Genomic DNA, 20,373 nt, shown 5'->3' with positions numbered 1-20,373 from the left:
TTGATTCTTCTTTTTATCAAAGACTCCTAAGAATTTGTGCAAACACTTTTCCATTTAATTACCTGAAGTGCTGCATCCTATAAAAAGACTTTTGCCCATTGACTTTGCCTAAATGAAATAAATGACTTTTCTAAGTGCTATCTGAAAGTATTTGCCTTGCTTACGAATATTTGTAATTTCTTGTGTTCCAATAACCTTTTATCAACTTTTTAAGAGTGTTCTGAATGGCAACAGTAAGATATTAATGTCCCCAGCACCCTTATTACTGAAGTCACCTGTGGGTGTAGGTTGTGTTTGTGGGCCATCCCAAAAGGGTCTTGCTAATTCAGAAACTCAGAGTGTACAGTATTGAAGTATATTTGTGTGTTACTATTCTATTGCTCCCTTCTGAAGGCGGCTTTATAACTGACTGATAAATTATCAATTGTTTATGCAAGAAATCTTGAGTGTAAAAGTTTATTTGAATACCTGCAACTGTGAATCTTTGTGCAACTCCACTACAGCTCACATTTCCCCTCTTGAGATAAGTCTGGCTGCTCAACACGCTACCAAAACTGGGTAGTACAGGCTTATACCAAAGGTTGGGTTGCCTATACCTGTAGTCATAGTTGCTTGTAGTGTTCCCAGAGAGTACTGCATTCAAACTTTGCCTAACAAGGGTGTGCCCTTTGATTCTGTTTGTTCCAGTCCAGCTCCTGTTGAGGGGCTATCCTGCTCCAGGGGTGTAACTCAACCACACAATGGATCCAAGGAGAGGAAAAGTATTTCAGTCTCTTGTCCTGCTGGCTGGCAGAGACAGGCTGTCTCACGAGACTACACACAACCCATCCACAGCAGACCTGGGTTCACTGTGTTGACATGTTTATTATTCTAATCAGATGTGGCTTTAATAATGGTGTGAATTATCAGCCATCATACCCCAAACACTGGTATCATTTATGCTTAAAGTTTCAACTACCAACAGGATAATTCCCCATAATTATGTAGTTATGGGACAGAGGCGTAGAGTTTAAATGCACCCTCTGTACTGAAGTGGCTTGGTTGTCACAGCAGATGTCAAAAATGGCACCTGTGACCTCTGAACCTGCCGAGTGCCACTTTAGGGCAGGTGATATTGATCAGGAAACGGATGCAGCAGGGCACATGTTGCACAAAGCTTTTCGCATGGATTTTTTCAGGAAAGGGGTGTTTGATTAGCAGACTACACTTTCTGAAATTGAATCTCCTGTAATACAAATAATAAACAGGGCCACGCCAGATGGCAATCTCACAATCTTACATTGTTTGCGGATATAGAGTATGGAATAGCAGGCCCATTTTGCTTTTGCAAATTCTAAAGCAGATATATTCCAGAAAGAACGCCTAGCAATTATTATTTTTCCTATAGTATTAAAATGGAAATTGTGACATAGGATCAGGGCAAAAAAAATAAAAAAACCTAAAATAGAGAGGCAATTGAAGCCCACGTGTCACATCATAGAATTAAGGGAAATGCCTGGCATGTATTATGTATTTGAAGCATTTGGTCAATTGCTTGCAATTTATGTTTCAGTATTAGGAATATGCGATTGTTTTATACTTTAGAATTTGAATATAAAATTGTTGAAAACGATACTTTGAAAACCTTATGTTGGCAATTCAGCCCTGTACTTTGCGTGTGTGAAACTAGAAGGTATTATGAAGCAAAGCAAAATCAACTCCATTATGAATATGAAGTTTTGGACCTCTACCAAAATGTTCTTTCAGGATATACATTGTCCTACTTGAGAGGCCATCTCCAGCTATCTGGAGTACTACGTGTACCCATGGTCATACTTTATCTAAAACTGAAAGAGTAAACTAATAAAAAAGAACCAATTAAACATGTTGTGTAACGCACTGCCGAAGAACCCTACAAGCACTTGCAAAACTCTCAAGTTCATGAACCAGGAACCAAGCCCAGTAGGCTCATGTGAGGCAAGATTGCTTAATCAAAAAACAATTCCCAACCCTTAACCCACATAGCTTAAAAAGGCAGAAATATTCTACTAGGTCACAAATATGCATACCTGGGGGACTGTGCTTCAGCCATCCACATGAGGTCCATGTTACAGGCAAGCAGGGGGATGTGTGGATAACTGAATGGCTGATGGGGATCTCCGGGACAGCCACTTGTTAACAGGACATCTATAATCAGTTGAAGATTGGTCTCCCATCGGATTGGCTCACCAAACAGAATCACAGCTGGAGACATGGGTTGAAAGAATAATTAACTTTGATGTCATAGTCGATTCATATGAATGCACAAAAGAAAGTTCAGACGACAGGTTTCAAACCACTCGCAAAAATTATGGAACGCACTAAGGTATAGGATTACGGTTTCATAGAATGAATTGTTAATTTAATGAGGGCTGTGTGAAATATATTACAGAAGTGGCACAACATTTGCATTAAGTTTCATTTTGTTACTTCTGTGGAAAGAACCCATAGCAGGCAGACACACACAACGCCCCTATAACCTTAATCCATATGAACATGAATGTAAACGGGGAGGTCTTAATTAGGTTGATGGTGGGCAAAGGCGCTTTGCAAAACACGCCACATACACCACAAAGCAGCCCAACAAAATTAATGGGGGGGGGGGGGGATGGGGACACATTTACAAGTTAAACCATGCATCTTGAGTTCAGGGATTTTTCACACATCCACAGAGCAGATCACTCCTACACCTACGGAGGCATTAACATAAAAATCTGCAAATGGTGACATGTAGCAGTGGGGTTCTTAGCAACGTCCTCAAACGGAGCACGTTTTTAAAGCAACATAGTGGCTGGAAGTCAATGTTTAAGGAGAACCATTGTTGAGAAATCAATAACTTGCATCATGGTCACTCCTATAAGAACTTTCCACACGGTTTTCTATAGATCATGCAACAGGACTTCAACTTCACTCCTTCCCACAACCAAAAACGAGCTGTACATTGACTAAAAAAAATATATATGTTCAGAAATAAAAACATTGTAATTCAACCTAGACTTTCCTTGGTCAGAATTGTTTACAATGTTTCCATATCAGGCCTGTTTATTGGATGAATGTCCTAGATATCAAATGTATCGGTGTACACACACACACACACACACACACACACACACACACACACACACACACACACACCTCTGTTCAATTGTATTACTACGTATAAAAAAAAAAAAATGCATGGCATACATAAAACACTGACCGTCAATCTTTGGTAGATCCACAGCGGAAGGAGGCTGCAAGCAAAAGTAATAACAGTCTAAAAACACATCCATGATTACAAGCATAACATAAGTAATGCCTACAAATTCAATGGATTACAAAGGTTTAATACCAAAAAGGTTCAGGTAACTTTTTAATACCTTGCTACAGGACCTGTAACTCAGGAGTCAAGGGGCATGTAGACAGTGCTAAGTAATGTAATAGGCTAACTTCTAGACGTTAGAGACAACTACCAGTCCACAGCAAGGATTCCATATTCTAGCAGCTACAGCAGGAAAGAAGATTGCACATGCCAGGATAACGCTGCCTCTCTGAAAGTGAGACTCTGGATTTACATTTGGTTGTGGCAAGACATGCAGAGATCTTTAGTGATTCCCTCCCATTAAACATTTGTATATCCTCACTGGGAGGGTAGGTCATGAAGGGCTGGCAGGAGTGGGAGGAAGGGTAAATTACAGTGATCATGTATGAATTAAGCCGCTGGTGTGCAGAAGGAGGCATCTAGGGTGAATGTAAAGTGATTATGGAGTGCTGAAATGTCTTCTTGACAAGTGTTTTGTCTAAAGAAAGACTAGGTTCCTGAATGGAATGGTGTGGGCTTAAGGCCTGACACACAAAGTTCTGTGCTTTGGTAGTAGAACAAGTCTGGCTCTATTCCCTACCTGGAACAGCAAACATCCCTTTGAGTTGAGGGACAGATATTCCAACAGTATGAGTTGCACTGCTAACTAGTTCAGCAGGTCACAGCCCAAAAGTGGCTAATTCTTAAATAACAATATTCAGCTGACGAGATGCTACATTTGAGGTGTGCACTAGACATGGGGGTTTTGTGGTTTCATTCAGATCACAAGGTAGGTGCTTGGCATTGAAGAGCTCATCGGGAAAGCTCACTAGTAATGAAACAGGAGTTTTGGAAAGAGTGTTCAGCATAGACAAATCACAAGAGTTAGGGGCAGGGTTGTTGTGGGAGTTTTCCTAAAGTATCCTCAGAGGGAAGACTTTATAAAACAACCCCTTGGTATACAGGCTCCAACTTCTAGTATAAGTCTCTACTAAAGGTTTTGGTAGTAGGGCAGAACACCCATGCTCATTTTAGAAGGGCGATGTGAGATTTAGGCAAGTACAATTAATCCAGTAAATACACAGGCCCAAAGAAACTTACGCACATAGTAAAATTGCTATTTATTTTATATACACAGGGTAAAGTTATATCCAAGTAAGTACTATTTTAACTAATCAACACAACAGACACATACGCAATACTTTAAGTAAAACAATTGTAGAGAATTATACAGCTCATGAACACGGTTCAATGTTAAGTAAAATCAATTGTTATACCAACTCCGAAAATGTTCTGTTGTAGGAATAAAAAGGGGTATTCAACACCAGCAATAGCAAGCAGTTTAATACTTTAAAAGACGTGTTGAGTTCTTCAGTCAGATTTCAAGTTCCAGAGGATTGGTCTATTAAAAAGGTTAGTAAACTGCTATGGTGGGGCAAAAAAAAAAAAAAAAAAAAAAAAAAAAAAAAGGTTTCTGGGACCTGGGGAAAGGCTCCCTATAGGTGCAGAAGCATTAGGCCTGGGAAAACGGTGTAGGCGTTATGGAGGTTTGATCCTCAGTTTTATTCTAAATACCCACTCCTAGTGAGACCCCCCCAATCACTTTTTGTTGGACCATTTTCTTTCTCTCCTGAATGAGGGTTCCACTCCCCCACCCCTCATTCATTCTGATTTGCTTTGACTTTTGGAACTCTGTTTTGTGTTTTACCTATTCTCTATGAAGTCTGATTTCTTCCATATCTCTTTAAGGAGTCTGTGTTTAACCTTTGCAGCACCCAGCACCCCATGTGCAGGGTTGCTGGGGATCCTTTCAGTTCTCCTTTGAGATTCTTTGACTATCTTTAAAAACTACTGTTCCTAAGAATCGAGGTATACTTTGTATCCCTCCTAAAACTTTATCCTATGAGGAATTAGCACACACCACCTTATGTGGAGTGCTAAGGGGATACCTGGTATCCCCCTTCTCTCTGCTCCTGTTGACTTTGTCACTGTGACAACCCTAAAAGGTATGGCTGGTGGAAGTGTTCTAGCAACTATTGTTGGTAGAACTATTGTTATTAATAAATACATTGTGCTATTTCTTACCGCAGACTACAAACACAGCCTCGCTTATGCACAAGGTCACATATGTTCTAACATGGCGGCTCCTTTCTTTTTTTCACCATTTCCAGTGTGGTTGTCCTTGGTTAGCCCTTCTACCATTCTGGGAGGGGGAAGTCTGGGTGTGAGTTTTACCTTTGGCGGGAACCCTTGGGTGTGCCCGCTTAGGCTCCAGTGTCTGTGGACAGGAAGCTGGGGAGGTTCCTGAGGCAGAAGGGAGGTTGACCACTTGAACAGAAGATCCAAAGCTGAAGATGACCAGTGACGTCTGCAGACCCTTCCAGTAACTGAAGTGACCACTACTGTCCTGACCCGGTTTTCTAATTGACAGAGGAGCTCAGAAGACTACAACTTCTTCCCTTTGGCTGATGGAACCAACCAGCCCCAAGACAAACTACAAATCAAGCCATCCCCCGAGGTGCTGCGACCTTTCAGAGCTGCAGACCGCGAATACCAGGAGACCTCAGACCCTTTTTCAGTGCAATGTCTTGTCACGCACAAACCCGCCCAGAACTTTGAGCTCGGTTGAGCTCTAGAGGCACACTCCCACTCATCCATGTTCCCTCACCAGAGTGCAGGACTGCAGAATCGAGGAAGATCAACCGGGCCGTAACCGCCTTTTGTTGAAGCAGATAGTAAAGCACCAAAACTGCATACCAACGTGAGAGACCAAGGAAATCCTTGCCGTGGGTCCCCGCTCTCGAGACTGCTGCGGTGACTCCCATTCAGAGTCCTTCCCCTTTCTTTCATCACCAGACTAGAGTAATCGGGAGACCGGGTCCCTCGCTGCTGCACAGGAGTGAATTCAGCCGTGTTCATCATCCACCCTAAGGTACTGTGGGGCTAAAGGAAGAACTCACCTTAAGCCAAAGTGGTTGCTCCAGTGTGACTGGAGAGCGTTACAAGGGGTTTGGTTGTCCACCCATACCTCTGGCCCAGGCTTCACAGCTTGTTTCCTATAGGGGGGAATCTGAGTTCCTTTGCAGTGTCCCTAGAACTTGTGTTTTCTTGCTAAGCATTTCTATTTTAAGTGACTAAAGTATCCTGAGGAACTTCGCCTTTTATACGGCTACATAAGACGTTTGTTCCACTCCTACTCTGGCTTCGATAGTTAGGGATTGGGATTGGACTTGCAAAGCATTAGAAGCCTTGAAAAGTGCTACTATAAAGTATAGCTAAAGTGCAAATAACCTTTTTTGCTCCCTACAGACTGTCTGCTGTGACTTTACAGATAAACATTTAGTAAATCCATGCGAGTAAGCAGTAGTACCGATAATACAGTAGAACTGTCATTCGTGTCATTCCCTAACAATTGTAACCGCAAACAACTACTATTGATGCAGTCATTTATGAAAAGTATTGTTATTAATTCCTGTGTGTTGGTTAGTTGAAGGTATACTTTTAATATAGCATTTACCGTGTAAGAGTTTCTTTGGACTTTCGTATGACTGGGTTCAGTGTACTTAGCTACAGCTCACATCCTCCTCTTAAAAGCCTTGCCGCCATGCCATGCTACCAATCTTTGTTTAGTACAGGCTTATACTAAGAGTTGGGGACCTGTACACAGAGGGATCGTTTTAGTGTCTTACCTTCAAGTGGACTTTAAAAAACTCCCCTAACAATGGTTGAACACAAAACACCAGGAATCAGTACTCCAGTAGCACAGGAGCAACAAAAGGACTTAGACTATGTACTAACACGATTCCCGCAGTACCCGAGGAGTGATGAAGATGTAGCTGGGTTGTTTCACGGTGCAGCAGCAGTGAACTTGGTTGTGGTGACAAAGGAGGGACTCTGGAAGGAATATCGCAGAAATAGTCAAGAGAAAGGACGCTCAAAGAAGTATTGGTGCTTAAACGTTGGTCTGCAGTTTTGGCACCTTTTCTCAGGCTCCAAGGATAAAGTTCATCTGCCGGTCAATCTGTCTCTATTATTCACGGCTGCACCCTGGTGAGGCGACAGTTGGTTTCTTGTCTTTGGAGGTCCAACTGGAGCTCTCCAAAGTTCTGGGAGGATTAGTTGATGGGAAGGCAATGCACTGCAGTATGTTCGGAGGTGCCACAGTATTGGTTTGCAGCCCAGGAAGGTCACAGCACATTGTGGCATGGCTCGTCTTGCAGGTAGTTTTATGGCGAGTTGGTCCCACCAGCTGAGAGGAAGGAGTCGCCCTCTTCGGAGCTACTCTGTCAATTTGAGAATGGGGTCAGGACAGCAGTGTTCTCTTCGCGGTTGCTGGAAGGGGCTGCAGGCGTCTCTGGTACTCTTTAGTTCCAGTGGTCAACTGGTCTTCTGCCTCAGGATCCTCACCCTTTATCAGAATTTCACACTCCTCCACTACCAGCTGGCCCCCCCCCACCCCCGCACCCATGTGGGAATTGGTACTTTAAAGGCATTCCAGAAGACAAAGAGTGTAGTTTCAGGATCCTCCCACGTTTGTCCTTGCAGACACACTCTAGCCTCGGCGGGCTACACAAAATTCCCGCCAAAGACAACTCAAACCAGGACCTCCCCCACCCAGGATGGTAGAAGGGCCAAGAAAGGAAAACCACATGAAATGGTGATAAAGAAAGAAACCACCATTTTGGGTCAATGGTGACCCTTCTGTGCATAGTCACAGCTGGGAGCAAAAATATCTGTAGAACACATCCACTGCCAACAGCGATAACCGTATGTTTCACTGTAACAAAAATGTTACAGGAGCAGAGAGAAAGGGGATTTTGATATTTTATTTCTATCACGCTCGTAACAAGTGCTTCAGATGGGAGGGGAACAGGGGAGAACAAAACAGCGATCCTACTAGGCGCAGTGACATTTAGAACGCACAAGTGCATCGAAGGGGGGAGAAGTGGAAAGTGCAAAGCAAAGGAGAAACAGAAACAAATAATAAAGGCAACAAACCGTGGTAGTGCAGCCAGCAATTTGCAAGTGCTATGTTTAAGGCAGCAGGCAGGGTAGTCTGACAAGTGCAGGAAGAAAAAGGGGGCTGTATGGGTACAGATACAGACCCCAGTGCAAGGGGTGGCCCGGAGGGTGGCAAGGTGACCAGGTACCTGGGCCCGGAGGACAGAGGGTGGCCAGGTGCACGATGCTGAGAGAACAGATCAGCAGGGGTGAGGGGGGAGCAAAGGCAGAAGGAAAAAAAAAAAAAAAAAAAAAAAAAAAAAAAAAAAAAAAAGAAAAGTGGGATAGTCTTGAGGTGCTTCCAGAACCGAGATGGTTCTCCAAGTTTTAGAGTGGAGGCCCCAGCCGAAGACAGATCTACCCCCAGCTTGTTTCTTTGAAAAACGACTACCCCGAGGGAAAGAGCTCGAGAGGGGAGGTATTTGCAGAGGGATAGCTGAAGGTATTTTGGACCCAAGGCCCAGAAAGCCCTGTGGGCAATGCAGAGGGTTTTGAATGTAATCCTTGCATCCACTGGGAGCCAATGGAGAGATTTCAGAGCTGGAGAGATACGATCCCAGAGCTTGAGGCCAAGGACAAGTCTCGCAGTCCTGTTCTGGATTAGTTGCAGAGGGCGGAGAGTAGAGGCAGGTAGATTTAGAAAGAGGCTGTTACAATAGTCCAACCTAGAGAGAACCAGAGCTTGGGATACCATGAGCTTCTGGGAGAAGGAGAGGAAAGGCAGAGTACCTCTGAGGTGCAGTAGGAAGTTTGAATTTTTAGAGACCTCAGATATGGCCGGAGAAGGAAAGGGTGGAGTCAAAAGAGGACCCTGAGGTTCTTCGCCTCGCAGGTGGGGGTGGGAGGAGGGCCAAGGGAAACCGGCAGAGAGTGAGGGGGAAAGGATGGTGAAGGTGAGCCGATGAGGAGGATCTCCGTCTTGCTGGCATTCAGACAAAAATCATTGGCGGCACACAAATCTTGAATGGCAGTTAGGCGACGGGAGAGGAGGTGGCAGAGGGCAGCCTGAAAATGAGTTGAGTGTCGTCAGCGTAGCACTGGAAATTTGAGCAAAAATTCCCCTGGGGAACACAACAGGTAGAGAGGAAGACATAGGATAGGAAGGACCCAAGTTGGACCGGGGAGGGTCGATCAGAGAGGAAAGAGGTAAGCCAGGCTAGAGCCCGATCAGTGGTACCCAGGTTTTCACGGAGGTGGTCGAGTAGGATGGTATGGTTGACCGTGTCGAAGGCAGAAGAGGGATCGAGGACAGAGGGAATGTTAGTCAAGGTTGGAGAGCAGATCTTCACAGATGTTCAGGAGAGCAGTTTCCGTGCTTCTGGCAGCTCTCAAGCCAGACTGGTGGTCATGGAGACAGCCAACAGAATTGGAATTAAGGTTTACTACAAGGTAACCCCTCAGCACTCCACATAGGGTGATCTGTACTCAAAAGGAAAAGCTAAGAAGGATCACTCTAATCTCGAGAGCAGTAGTTCTTAAGGAAAATAAAAATATAAAAAGGAGAGCCCTGCACCTACAAAAAGCGCCCAGAGTCTTTCCTCTAACCTGTAAAAAGTCATTTACTTCCCTCCAAGAAAACAAATATTTATAATGCCCCAGTGTGGACATCCCTTTACTTACAGCAACACGGTAACCCTATACATTCTTTTATATGCTGTCCTCCTAAAGGTGTACCTGGACTGGGTGAGCCATGGGAAGCCTAAGCATGTCTATGCATCCCCCCACCCCCCTGTTTACCATATAGTGTCCTTCTCCGTAAATTTTGGCACTTAATAAATTTGTGTTTTGGTACCGGCGACATAGGAGATGCCCTCTCCACTCCAGTTCCCCCCCCTTTCATCCCCCCCCCCCCCCAATTCTTCACAACTCCAGCCCCCTTGATATTTCTCAGACACTGCACCAATAATTGCCAGCGACATGGTGGCCTGCAGTAAGATGGCTGTGGTATGATAATCCGCTCCTGGTCACATATCGCTTCCCAGGACATACCAATAAGGAACAGGTGACCCTTTCCTGCCCTACCTCTAACTCCCAATTCTCTGGGGTGTCCTTGCCCACTAAAGGGCATACCAATGTCCTACATCCACACCCTGCCCTGCCCCAAATAAAGAAACCACATTCCCCCCCCCTCCCCCTCCTCCTCCTCCTCCTCCAGCAGACAAAAAAAAAAACTGCTAATTAACAACTGGTTTGCATTCCCTCTATTCCAAAATAGTAGACTGATGGTGTTCAACTGTAGCACCATTTCACTTTAAACAGTTGTCACACATTCAACATCCAAAATACTGGCCAACTTTCCGATGCATCCTTTATCCCACTTGGGATTGCTCTGCTTGCAGCTTTCAATCAACCACTCACCTTTCCTCCAGGCTCTTTCACCAAGGCTTCCGGAGCATATACGTTGTCAGGACGGCCTCCTGCCTACCCACTCCTTTTTCATCTCCTGGCATGTTCATCGTCTGCCACCCTTTTATCAGTTAGGGTCCTTCAAGTGTCCGACCCATTCACACACTATATCTGATCACTTTGCGAGCAAACCTTCTCCTTTGGGCTCCCTCATCTCTTTACTGATGACAATTCATTCACATATACCACGGAGCCAGCTTTCCACAAACTGCCTAGCCACCTTTTGACACCAAGTGGTGCAATGCTGGTAAATGCGCAACTCCTCCAGAACTAAGGAGGCCCTCCACTTAGGCAGAGTAAGGTGTGAGAGGCTCTCTTCTAACCTCGCCCCTTGACAGTTATTTATTTTTTTACATCTGTATAGCGCACAAACAGCCTATGGGCATCGTGGTGCTGTTACTTGCAGGGAACTTAGTTGCACAGGAAGGTACAAAATACATTGTTCCCCCCCCCCTACCACAAAGGCGCCCCCCGCCCCCAACCTGGGAGATTCTCTGTTAGGACAGTTTTCCACCCAGGTGCTTTATAAAACTATACCTTAGCCAATACAGAAACTCCAACTGGATACCTAGTATCCCCTGTGTCTAGAAACTCATGTAACAGTCCTATAGAAATGGCTGGTGGCAGTGGTTTTACAACGAACTACCATGATTTTCCCGACTGCGAACACCGGTAGCTAGAAATTGTGGGAGCCATGTTTTTTCAAGATGGCACCTTAAGCTCGTTTAAGTGGGTTCCGGTGTTCTTTTTTCACCTTTTCGTTTTGGAAAGGTCTTTCTAGAGTTTGTCTCAGCGCCAAACTAGGGTTGGTCCCTTTGTTTCCATGCCTTTGGCAGGCTTCAGGACTGAAGACCACCTCTGGCGTCTGAGTGTGTGGGGTGGGCAGGAAGTGAGGGATGTGCCCGAAACTCCCTGTACTTAGTCTCCTAGGAGACCCAAATTCACTCTGGCGCGATTGACTGGTTGACTGTCCGGCAAGAACAGCCACCCTGCTGGGTGAGTGGCAACTAGGCTGGAACGAAAGTGAGAACACTGTTTAAAAGGCAAGTCCCTTGGACTGGAAAGCAGAGTTGACCAGTGGAACGAAAGAACCGAAGACAAGCCAGAAGAGGACAGCTGCTGCAACTCCTGGACCGTTGGTTTGCCCGGTGAAGCCCTGCTGCAGGTCTGAATCCCCAAGTTTATCTCGACAGAAGCCCCTTCAAGGAAGTCTTCCTTTGAGTTGGTAGGACCAATCAACTCGTAAGCCACCTGGATACCATTCTCGGCACTGGTTAGGATTAACCAGGGTGAAGGATACCAGCTTGTGTGCTTGACGACAGCTACTCAACAGATTTTGCCAGCTTATTTGACCCACCCTGTGCAGTGCAGGAGTCCCCCCCCCCCCCCCCGATGTCCTGCCTCTTGTGCCCACGACTGAGGAACAGTGAGATCTGCATGAACTGACAGGAACCAACATCTTCAGCTGCATCTATTCTTCATATTAAGGTACTGTGCCAATCCGATTGAGAGAACTTACCTCTCGCAGTGAAAGTTTGTGAAAGTTTCCCAACTTGCAGGCCTAATCAGCTTGTGACCCAACATAGGATTGTTTTTCATACAAACTACTTTGGCAAAGACTTCACCAAAGTTTACTACAAGAACTGCTCTTTCCTACCCAAGACACTAGTCCATTTACTTTGGCCTAGGCCTATTGAACTGGAGAGAGCCCTCTAGTGAACTGAAACTATTTGCACAGCCTAAGAAAGTATTTGTGATCTATTCTATTAACTTGTGCCTTTTTACTTCCATTCAAAGTAACTGAAATGCCATTTTGCTCCTATTTCAGGGGAGCCTCATTTACTCAGAAATGTATTGGTTTGGTACTGAAGTATATTTGTGTATAATATTAAGTTGCCTCTTTATAGTGAATGTTTTCTAAATGACTGTACTAAATTAATGTGTTTCACCAAGAAACCTTGAGTGCAAGTGTCTACTTGAACCACTGATTTTAAAACCTCTGTGCAACATCCGTGTACTGCTCACATTCCCTCTTGAGATATGCCTGGCTGCTCAGCTCGCTACCACAAAACTGTGGTACAGACTTATACCAAAGCTTGGTTTTGCTTACACATGTAGTCCCAATTGTATGTGGTAGTCCCAGAAGGTACTGCATGCAATTCTGCCTAAACCAGCCCAAGCACGTTCTTCCAAATAAGTCCCTCCCATCTTTGCCAATTTCCATTCCATAGCAGGGGCTTTGCCCCAAGCGATAGACAATTGGGATCACTTTCACTTGGTAATATTTGATTAGTGGCAGAATAGAGAATGTGCAATACCTCGGCAAGACTCATCTGGGAGATCAGTTGGGTGATTTTCATACGAATATCCTGCTCCACTTTACAAACTGCCGGGGAGGTCTAGATTTTATAACCCAAGTAGGTCAATTCCTCCACCCTTATGATGCTTTGACCTCCGGTCTCCCAATGGGGGGCAGGTGATTTATTTTTGTTCCTGTCTGAAGACCATTATTCTGGGCTTGTCGGGATTTAAAGCAAGACCATTCTCTTTTGCATAGCTGTGCAGTTTGTTAAAGAGACGCTGCAGCCCCACTGCCATCTTGTCCAATAGGACTTCATCATTGGCATAGTCGAGCCAATAGATCATTACTCCCTTTAACATTGGACTTGCCAATGCCGATGATTCCAGGCCCATCACCATATCTGCCAAATAGAGATTCAAGAAAAGGGGTGCTCCTGCCGAACCCCCTTTTCCACCCCCACTGGCTCAGAGAGGTGTCCCTCTCCATCTAGTCAGACTCCCACAGTGGTATCCTTATGGAGTTCAATTAACAGAACCAGGATTACCTCTGGAATGCCTCTGGCTCTTAACTTCAACCAGAGCCTACTTCTGTCGACCTGATCAAAGGCTTTGGAGAAGTCCATCCATGCCCAGAAGAGCTGATGTTCTCCCCTTTGCCCGGTATGTTTGCTCAATAGATTTATTACTACTCCATTAAGTGCTGTAGAGAGACCTCTCCTAAATCCCATTTGGCATTTCGAGAGCACCCTTGCGTTCTTTACCCAGCATTCCACCCCCCCAACCCCAACAGTACCCTCATGAACTATTTGCTTTCTATATCAAGGCGAGCGATAAGGCCATAGTTCGTGGCTACCGACAGATCGCCCCCCCTTGAACAGTGGTATTATTGCGGATTTCCACGAGGGGGAATTCCTGTCTAACCAAAATATCACTGAAAAGCCAGCACAGAAGCTTGGCCCATAGTGGAGGGTTCTTTTTCAACACTTGGTACGCTAGTCCATTTGGGCCTGCGCTTTCGAGGTTGAGCTGTTCCCAATGAGTTCTATCAAGGTCTGTACATCAGAGGTAGGGCTCCAAACCACTTCCTTGCTGTTGCAAGGAATGGTTTCCTGAGAGTTCGCAAATACTGCAGACATATGCTTAATTCAGCTTCTCTCTGAAAATAGATTGCATTGTGTATTCCCCCCCCCTTGCCCTCTAGCTGATGAATTATTGACCAGAACACTCTCAGATCTATATTCCCAATCATTTCCAGCATGTGTTCACCATCTTTTTGCAGTCCCAGCATCTTTCTAGCTACTGGCCAGGACTTCTGCGAACCCCCTCACTCATCGTTGCCTTCTTTAACTTTCTTAAACCTTTGTTCAGAATTTTTTCCTCCTTTCCTCCGCATGGTTACCTCATTAAATGCGTGATGCTGTGTCTGCCTGCTCCTCCCCCTGCTCTCAGTTGGGGGGACACACAGACCAGACACATTTGATGAAGCAATCAGACTGACAGTTCTCAAATTGTGGAACTCTGGGAGCTCCCTCCCATTTATATTTATACAAGTGAACCCTTCATTTCCTGCTAACAATGGCCTGCTTGTACTTTTCTTGCTGTTCGAGAAGTATTTCTGGGAAGATCAGTTCCAGCCGTTGGTGGTCGCTCCCTCCCGCCCTGTTCCACATTCAGTGTAACATTTTGCACATAAACTATTTCTTTATGTCAGCAGGACTTTAAGGTGGAGCTAGCCAGACTCTGATTTCGAGTTGGGTTAGCTGGAATGTCCCCCAGTAACTTCCTATTTGCCATTACCAAGCCCCAACCTGGAAGGAACTCCACCCACACTCAGCCCCAGCCCCTCTCCGACACTCTGCGTGCAGTCCGTTTCGTTTTCTCTTGATAGTCCGATACATTGTGCATTTAGATTCTCTCTCTCCCCCCCCCCCCAGGGATTATTTGGGCTCCTCCATGGTCATCCTTAATTTTTTCCAATGATGCTAGGTCGGCAAGAAAAGCATGCCGAGTGGAACAGGCGGGGTTCCAGTATATATTGACAAAAATCAACTCCAAGCTTATTCCTTGATGTTTTAAAAATGCAAGATTGGATTCCCGAATTGTTGACCGAGATCGTTGTGGCTTCTTTAATTATAGAATTTTTTGTAGGCAGCAACATTCCTCCACTTGGCCTTCCCTTAGCTTTTTGAAGTGCAGTCCCTGGGCAAATATTGTATACCCTTCTACATTAATCTAAATTACCAGCCAAGTTTCTTGCAACATCAGGACATCCCCTTTGTGATTAAATACTCTCATTTTCTTGGAGGTGATAGTATTAGGACTCTGCGTGTTCCAGCAAATCACATTTAAGCCTGGTTGGTTAAAGAGACTTCTGGCCCACCCCTAACTTTTGTAGCACTTGTTTCAATATTTTCCACCATAATGTGCTTCCCTTCCCCCAATCTGACTTCTTCGATTTGATTAAATGTTCCTGGATTTCTTGGGATACATTTGGAGGAATATTGGTGCAATTTTCTGCTTCCCCCTCAAGATTGCCTCCTCAGACTCTTTCCTAATGAACTCATCTGGCCCAATTTTATGTTTCTTCATCAGAAAAATTGGGGCACTTAGTAATAATCCCTTGATTGGGGGCCCACTTAAAGTGAGGTCTCCCTGAATTCTCAATTAGTCCTAGACTGAGTTTCTCCTGTCTCCTTATCTTTGACAGACACACACACACACACACACACACACACACACACACACACACCCCACCCCGCCCCCCCCCACCAACCCCCCCCCTCTCCTCTCTCTGTTTGAAGTCCAACACTCGCATTTATAATTTTGTCTCCTTCTGGGAGTAGAATAGATGTATTCAACTTCTTGTCCTGTGCTTTTTTTTCCCCTGGCCCGGACTTAGGTTTCTTTGCTGGATCCTCAATTAGATCCCTTGATGGGGCGATGGTGGAGTTAAGAACTTCCTCTCCCTCTTTCATATTTAACAATGGTAACTTAGATGGAGATTTCAGAAAGGCATTAGTCTCCGATTTTTTTTGTTTTTTTTTTGTTTCTTCATTTATTTCTGAGCCACCTTTGAAGCCGAGGATTCTTTCAGTCTTCTTTTCTTTCATACTTCTCTCTTCCCCACTCTTGTTCTGCCTTGAGAGAGGCGGTGACCAGATTCTGCATTGTCGTGTATTGATAAATTCTGATCTTGTTGCAGGGGTTTTCCTCCTGATAACGAATGACCTGAATTTTCCTCGAGACTCCACCTCCACATTTGCCAATATTCTAAACTCTTCCAAGACGGATTCTGACAGTGGTGTATCATCGAAGCAAGTGCTGGTCTCTTCTGGACCGCTTCTATCTCTTTCTACACTTGTCCCTTGAATCATTAGGCTTACTTGGGACGAGATATTCTGCATGAGCACAATGCTTGAACCATCATCTTTCCTTTTTGAAGCAAGGGAATGTTGAACTGCTGATAAATCCAGACCTTGTTTTGTTATTTCAATACAGAGGTCCTTCAAGCTAGGTGCTAGTGTGGAATGCATCACATTGTTGCACCCCACACCCAACTACAGAAGACTCCAGGGTGGCTATTTCTTTTGTTAGTTCCAGGAGAATACCAGCTTGGGATTGCACTTCTCCAAGTAGTTCAAAAACTGACACTAGAGAATTTAAAACTTAATTGATTGCTGTTAGGGTATTAGCCTGTGCTTGGGTACCATGCTATGCTTGAGACTTTATTCTGATTCTTCTTCTCTGCAAGCGTCAAATTAACCATAGAGCCATTGCTTACACCCTTGACCGTGGCATATATGTCCAATCTTTCTGCCTCCAGTGAATTTGCAATATTATAAGAGGCGGTTTGGGTCTCCCCTCTAGCCCCTCTTTCCATCCTTTGTGAAGGTTTTTGATTTAGTGACAAGTCTTGATCGTTAACACTCTTACTTCTCTTTTTTCCAAAGTGGTCTTTGATCTTTCTTTGGATTTTTCTTTTGTTGTCACTGTATATTCTTATCCTCTTTTCGAAGCATGCGAGATTGGGCTCAACTCCAAATCCCAGGAGTTTGGGTTGATGGTTCTGCATGTACTTGAGCATGCATGTTATGGCTGGATGACGGAGTGCAGCCATCGTCTTCACTCCGACGGGCCGGATCCCCTGGTTGGGCTCCTGTGGTTGTACACTTTGACAATGGCTCGTCCCATTCTGGGAATCTTGCGTTGTCCTGGAGCAGAGTGCTCCGCAACCTCATTCTTATAGTATATCAAACTGGTGCTTTAGAATCACTCCTCAGGTGCCTCCGTTGCCAAATTGATCTTTACTATCTTGGCTCGCTTGGTGGATTAGCAACACACGACTTTAAACTATTAAATGATTTTTCCTTTCTAACTCACTGCAGCGTGCTCCTCCTTTGCCCCAGATACTTGTGATCCTAGAGTGTAAGAGGCAGTATCAAATCTTGGGTTTATGCCCCAGCAGTTCCCAATCTGGCCACCAGGTTCAATGGAACAAGCTTGTTATTTGTGGCTTGATAGCTGTGAGCCTTCGGCTTGAAGGTTTACTCTTTTGCTGTGTTACCGCTTTGCCAATTTAGAGATGATTAGAGTCGTTGCGTCCTTTCTAATCAGGCTTTCAATTACCTTAAACCCTCATTTCCCACAAGTGTTTTAGTAAATGTCACACGGAACGTTGGCAGAATCAAAGGGGACTCGTCCCGACAGTCTCCCACTTACCAACTTCAACAAAGAAAATGATTTATTGCAACACGGCTTACCAGTTACCAGAATCAGTCTGCTTCCAGTTTTTGATCTTCTCACGGTAATATGAGCCCTCCGACTCTCTGGTCTCTGGCTGTCCACTTGTGCCTCCACTTGCTCTCTACAGTAACTCTTGTAGCTTATTTTTTGGATGGCACACAGCTAACTCAAGGTAAGTAAAACCCATATACTTTTTCAAGGAGCCATCAGCTACTTGGGGCAGGTATAAACCTAAGACTCTTTTTGTGTCCGTCTAAACCAGACCAGGGAAAGCAAAACCCAATGTTACACTTTATGAATGACTCAAAAATATTCTAGGTAGGTAAAACCTAATGCAGACTTATTCTGCACAGGCTAACAAAGTCAGGGGAAGCACGACCCAGTTGGGGCACACTCAATTATCCTAACAGGAATAATAAAGGGAAACCAACAGGTTTTGGGGCATTACTTTTGGGAAGAGGCATGAACAAGGTAAGTAATATACCCTTACATCTACTTTCTGTTAGAATGGCGAAACAGTTCCTAAAGAAAGAAAAATGTCACATCAGAATAGCACAACACACATTCAAGGTAAGTAAGTATTTTTGTAACGTTTCACTCTCAGAGTTAGTTACCAAACAACTCTTTTAGAAGTAAGGAACTTTTAAACACATTCTCTTTTCTAGGCAAAAGGCCCGATCCCTTAAAAATCTTTCCGTTATTCCTGGAGGAGTGTTCAGTGGCAGAAAAGGGGGGTTTGGGGGATTTTACTAAGGTCTAGTGGCCAACAGGCAGTGTCAGGATAGGTTCTTAAGTAGCAAAGGTCAGTGTTCCTTAGGAAGACTGTTCAACCAGGTGAGCATTTTACTCAAGCGTTAGTTAAGGATACAGGGGCTTCACAGAAGACACCCTAGGAGGATTCCAGCAGTGGGATTGGATGAACTGAACGAGAGGCCTCCCAATCACAGAAAACTACACAGGGATAACAGGAGACTTAAGGTAAGTAAATACCCAAGCCAGCACAGAAGATTTTGCAGCAGGACGACTTCAGGATCTGCAGCCAAAAACCCGGTCGGTGGTTTCCTTGTCGTGGTGACAGAAAACAGGATCTCGGAAAGGAATTTGCAGCAGGGATTAACGGGGAAGGCTCTAGGCAAGGTTTCCCTCGTGGCTGGATGCGGCTCTGGATTTGGTGCCTTTTACAGGAGCACCGAAGAAGACAGCATATTGCTGGTCAGATTCTCGTTGTTACAAAGGTCCAGCATTCGTGTGTCTGGAGATCCAAGTGGATGCCCATGAAGTATCGCGATTCGGAATTTGGAAGACTGCACTGCACACTGGCTCGAGGTCCCAGGGTATTGGGGTATTACAGCCCTGCAAGGTTGCAGCACAGCGTGAGATGGGTCAAAATGCAGTTCTTCTTTAGTCTAGTGAGTCTCACCAGGCTATGGGTCAGGGACGTAGTTTCCGGAGTACCCAGGTCGATTGGAAGGAAGGGCTACAGCAGGCTCAGGTTACATAGCTGGACATCGTCACAGTCGCTTTTCCTTCATCATACTCTTTAGTTTTGGTTCCAGTGGTCGACTCTTCAGCTTCCAGGTTCTGAGTATTCAACAGGAACTACAACTTCTTCATTCTCTCCTTGCATTTTACAACAAGGGACAGTGTGGTTGGCCAGTCAGGAAGGACACTTGTGTCCCCACCCCCCCCCCCCCCCCCACTGGGATTTGTCCCCATTCAGGCAAGGAGGAAGACAAAGGGCGGTGGACTTTGTGAAGGAAGGACACGAGGGAGGAGTCAGATGGACTGGAGCCTAGGCGGGGAGCCCAGGGGACTCCCGTCAAAGGGAAACAAAAAAAAAAAAAAAAAAATACAAAAATAAAATCACACAATGCCATTTCCCACACTGGATGTCAGGGAAAGGAAGAAGTAAGGACAAGAAACACTAAAATGGTGAAAAAAAAAAAAACAAGACAGGGCCATTTTGGTAAGTGTGCACCCTTAGGTGCCTTTAACGCAGCTGTGAACACAGCCTGCGGTAAAGGTGCACCGAATTAAAGGCAAGCTTGTCCCTGTAACAGAACTGTTACCGTTTTAGTGTGAAAGAGGATACATTGCATCGCCCCAGCACTCCACATAAGGTGGGATGCACTGCTTTATAACATTAGAATGGCAGAATGCTATTCATGGGGAGTAAAACCACATTAGTAGACTTTTAGAATAACTGTATATAATTCAGGGTAATCAGACACTATTGGTAACCTAAAGTGTTATTCAGTTTCAGGAATACTATAGTTATACCAACACTGTCACAAGTGTTCCTGGCCACTGTACAAGTTATTCGGTTCACACTTCCACTAGCAATGTTAAGCACTTTGTAACATATTTAACTTAATTCTTCTTTCAGAATGGATACAGTTACACTAACATTACTCGCATGCGCCCACCCCTCCTCTCCTTTCGGACTTGAAGGTTCTTGTTTGGGGGGGGGGGGGGGGGGGGAATAACACACCTCATGATCACAACCGGCTCTCCACACTTACACTTTACACACCCTCATGTCAGAAACAAATAATTTGAGGTACCTCGACGCGCAAGGGGGTGGTGAGGGGGGGGGGGGGGGGGGGGGGGTGATGAGGTGGAAG

At 44.9% G+C, this 20,373-nt stretch overlaps 1 protein-coding gene across 1 annotated transcript in view; it reads right to left on the bottom strand.

Annotated features, from left to right (window-relative positions):
• The window catches only part of LOC138566526 (haloacid dehalogenase-like hydrolase domain-containing 5), a 160,965-nt gene that overhangs the window by 85,345 nt on the left and 55,247 nt on the right, over positions 1 to 20,373 (bottom strand). Inside the window, exons 5-6 of the mRNA XM_069643954.1 lie at positions 3,218 to 3,251; positions 2,049 to 2,223 (exon numbers count right to left, since the gene is read on the bottom strand). Coding sequence (XP_069500055.1) covers positions 2,049 to 2,223; positions 3,218 to 3,251 — 209 coding nt within the window. The remainder of the gene's footprint in view (positions 1 to 2,048; positions 2,224 to 3,217; positions 3,252 to 20,373) is intronic.

Source organism: Ambystoma mexicanum, chromosome 2p (genome assembly GCF_040938575.1).
Source record: "Ambystoma mexicanum isolate Mex_15411 chromosome 2p, UKY_AmexF1_1, whole genome shotgun sequence".
NCBI lineage: Eukaryota > Metazoa > Chordata > Amphibia > Caudata > Ambystomatidae > Ambystoma > Ambystoma mexicanum.
This window is presented reverse-complemented; position numbering and strand designations above follow the sequence as displayed.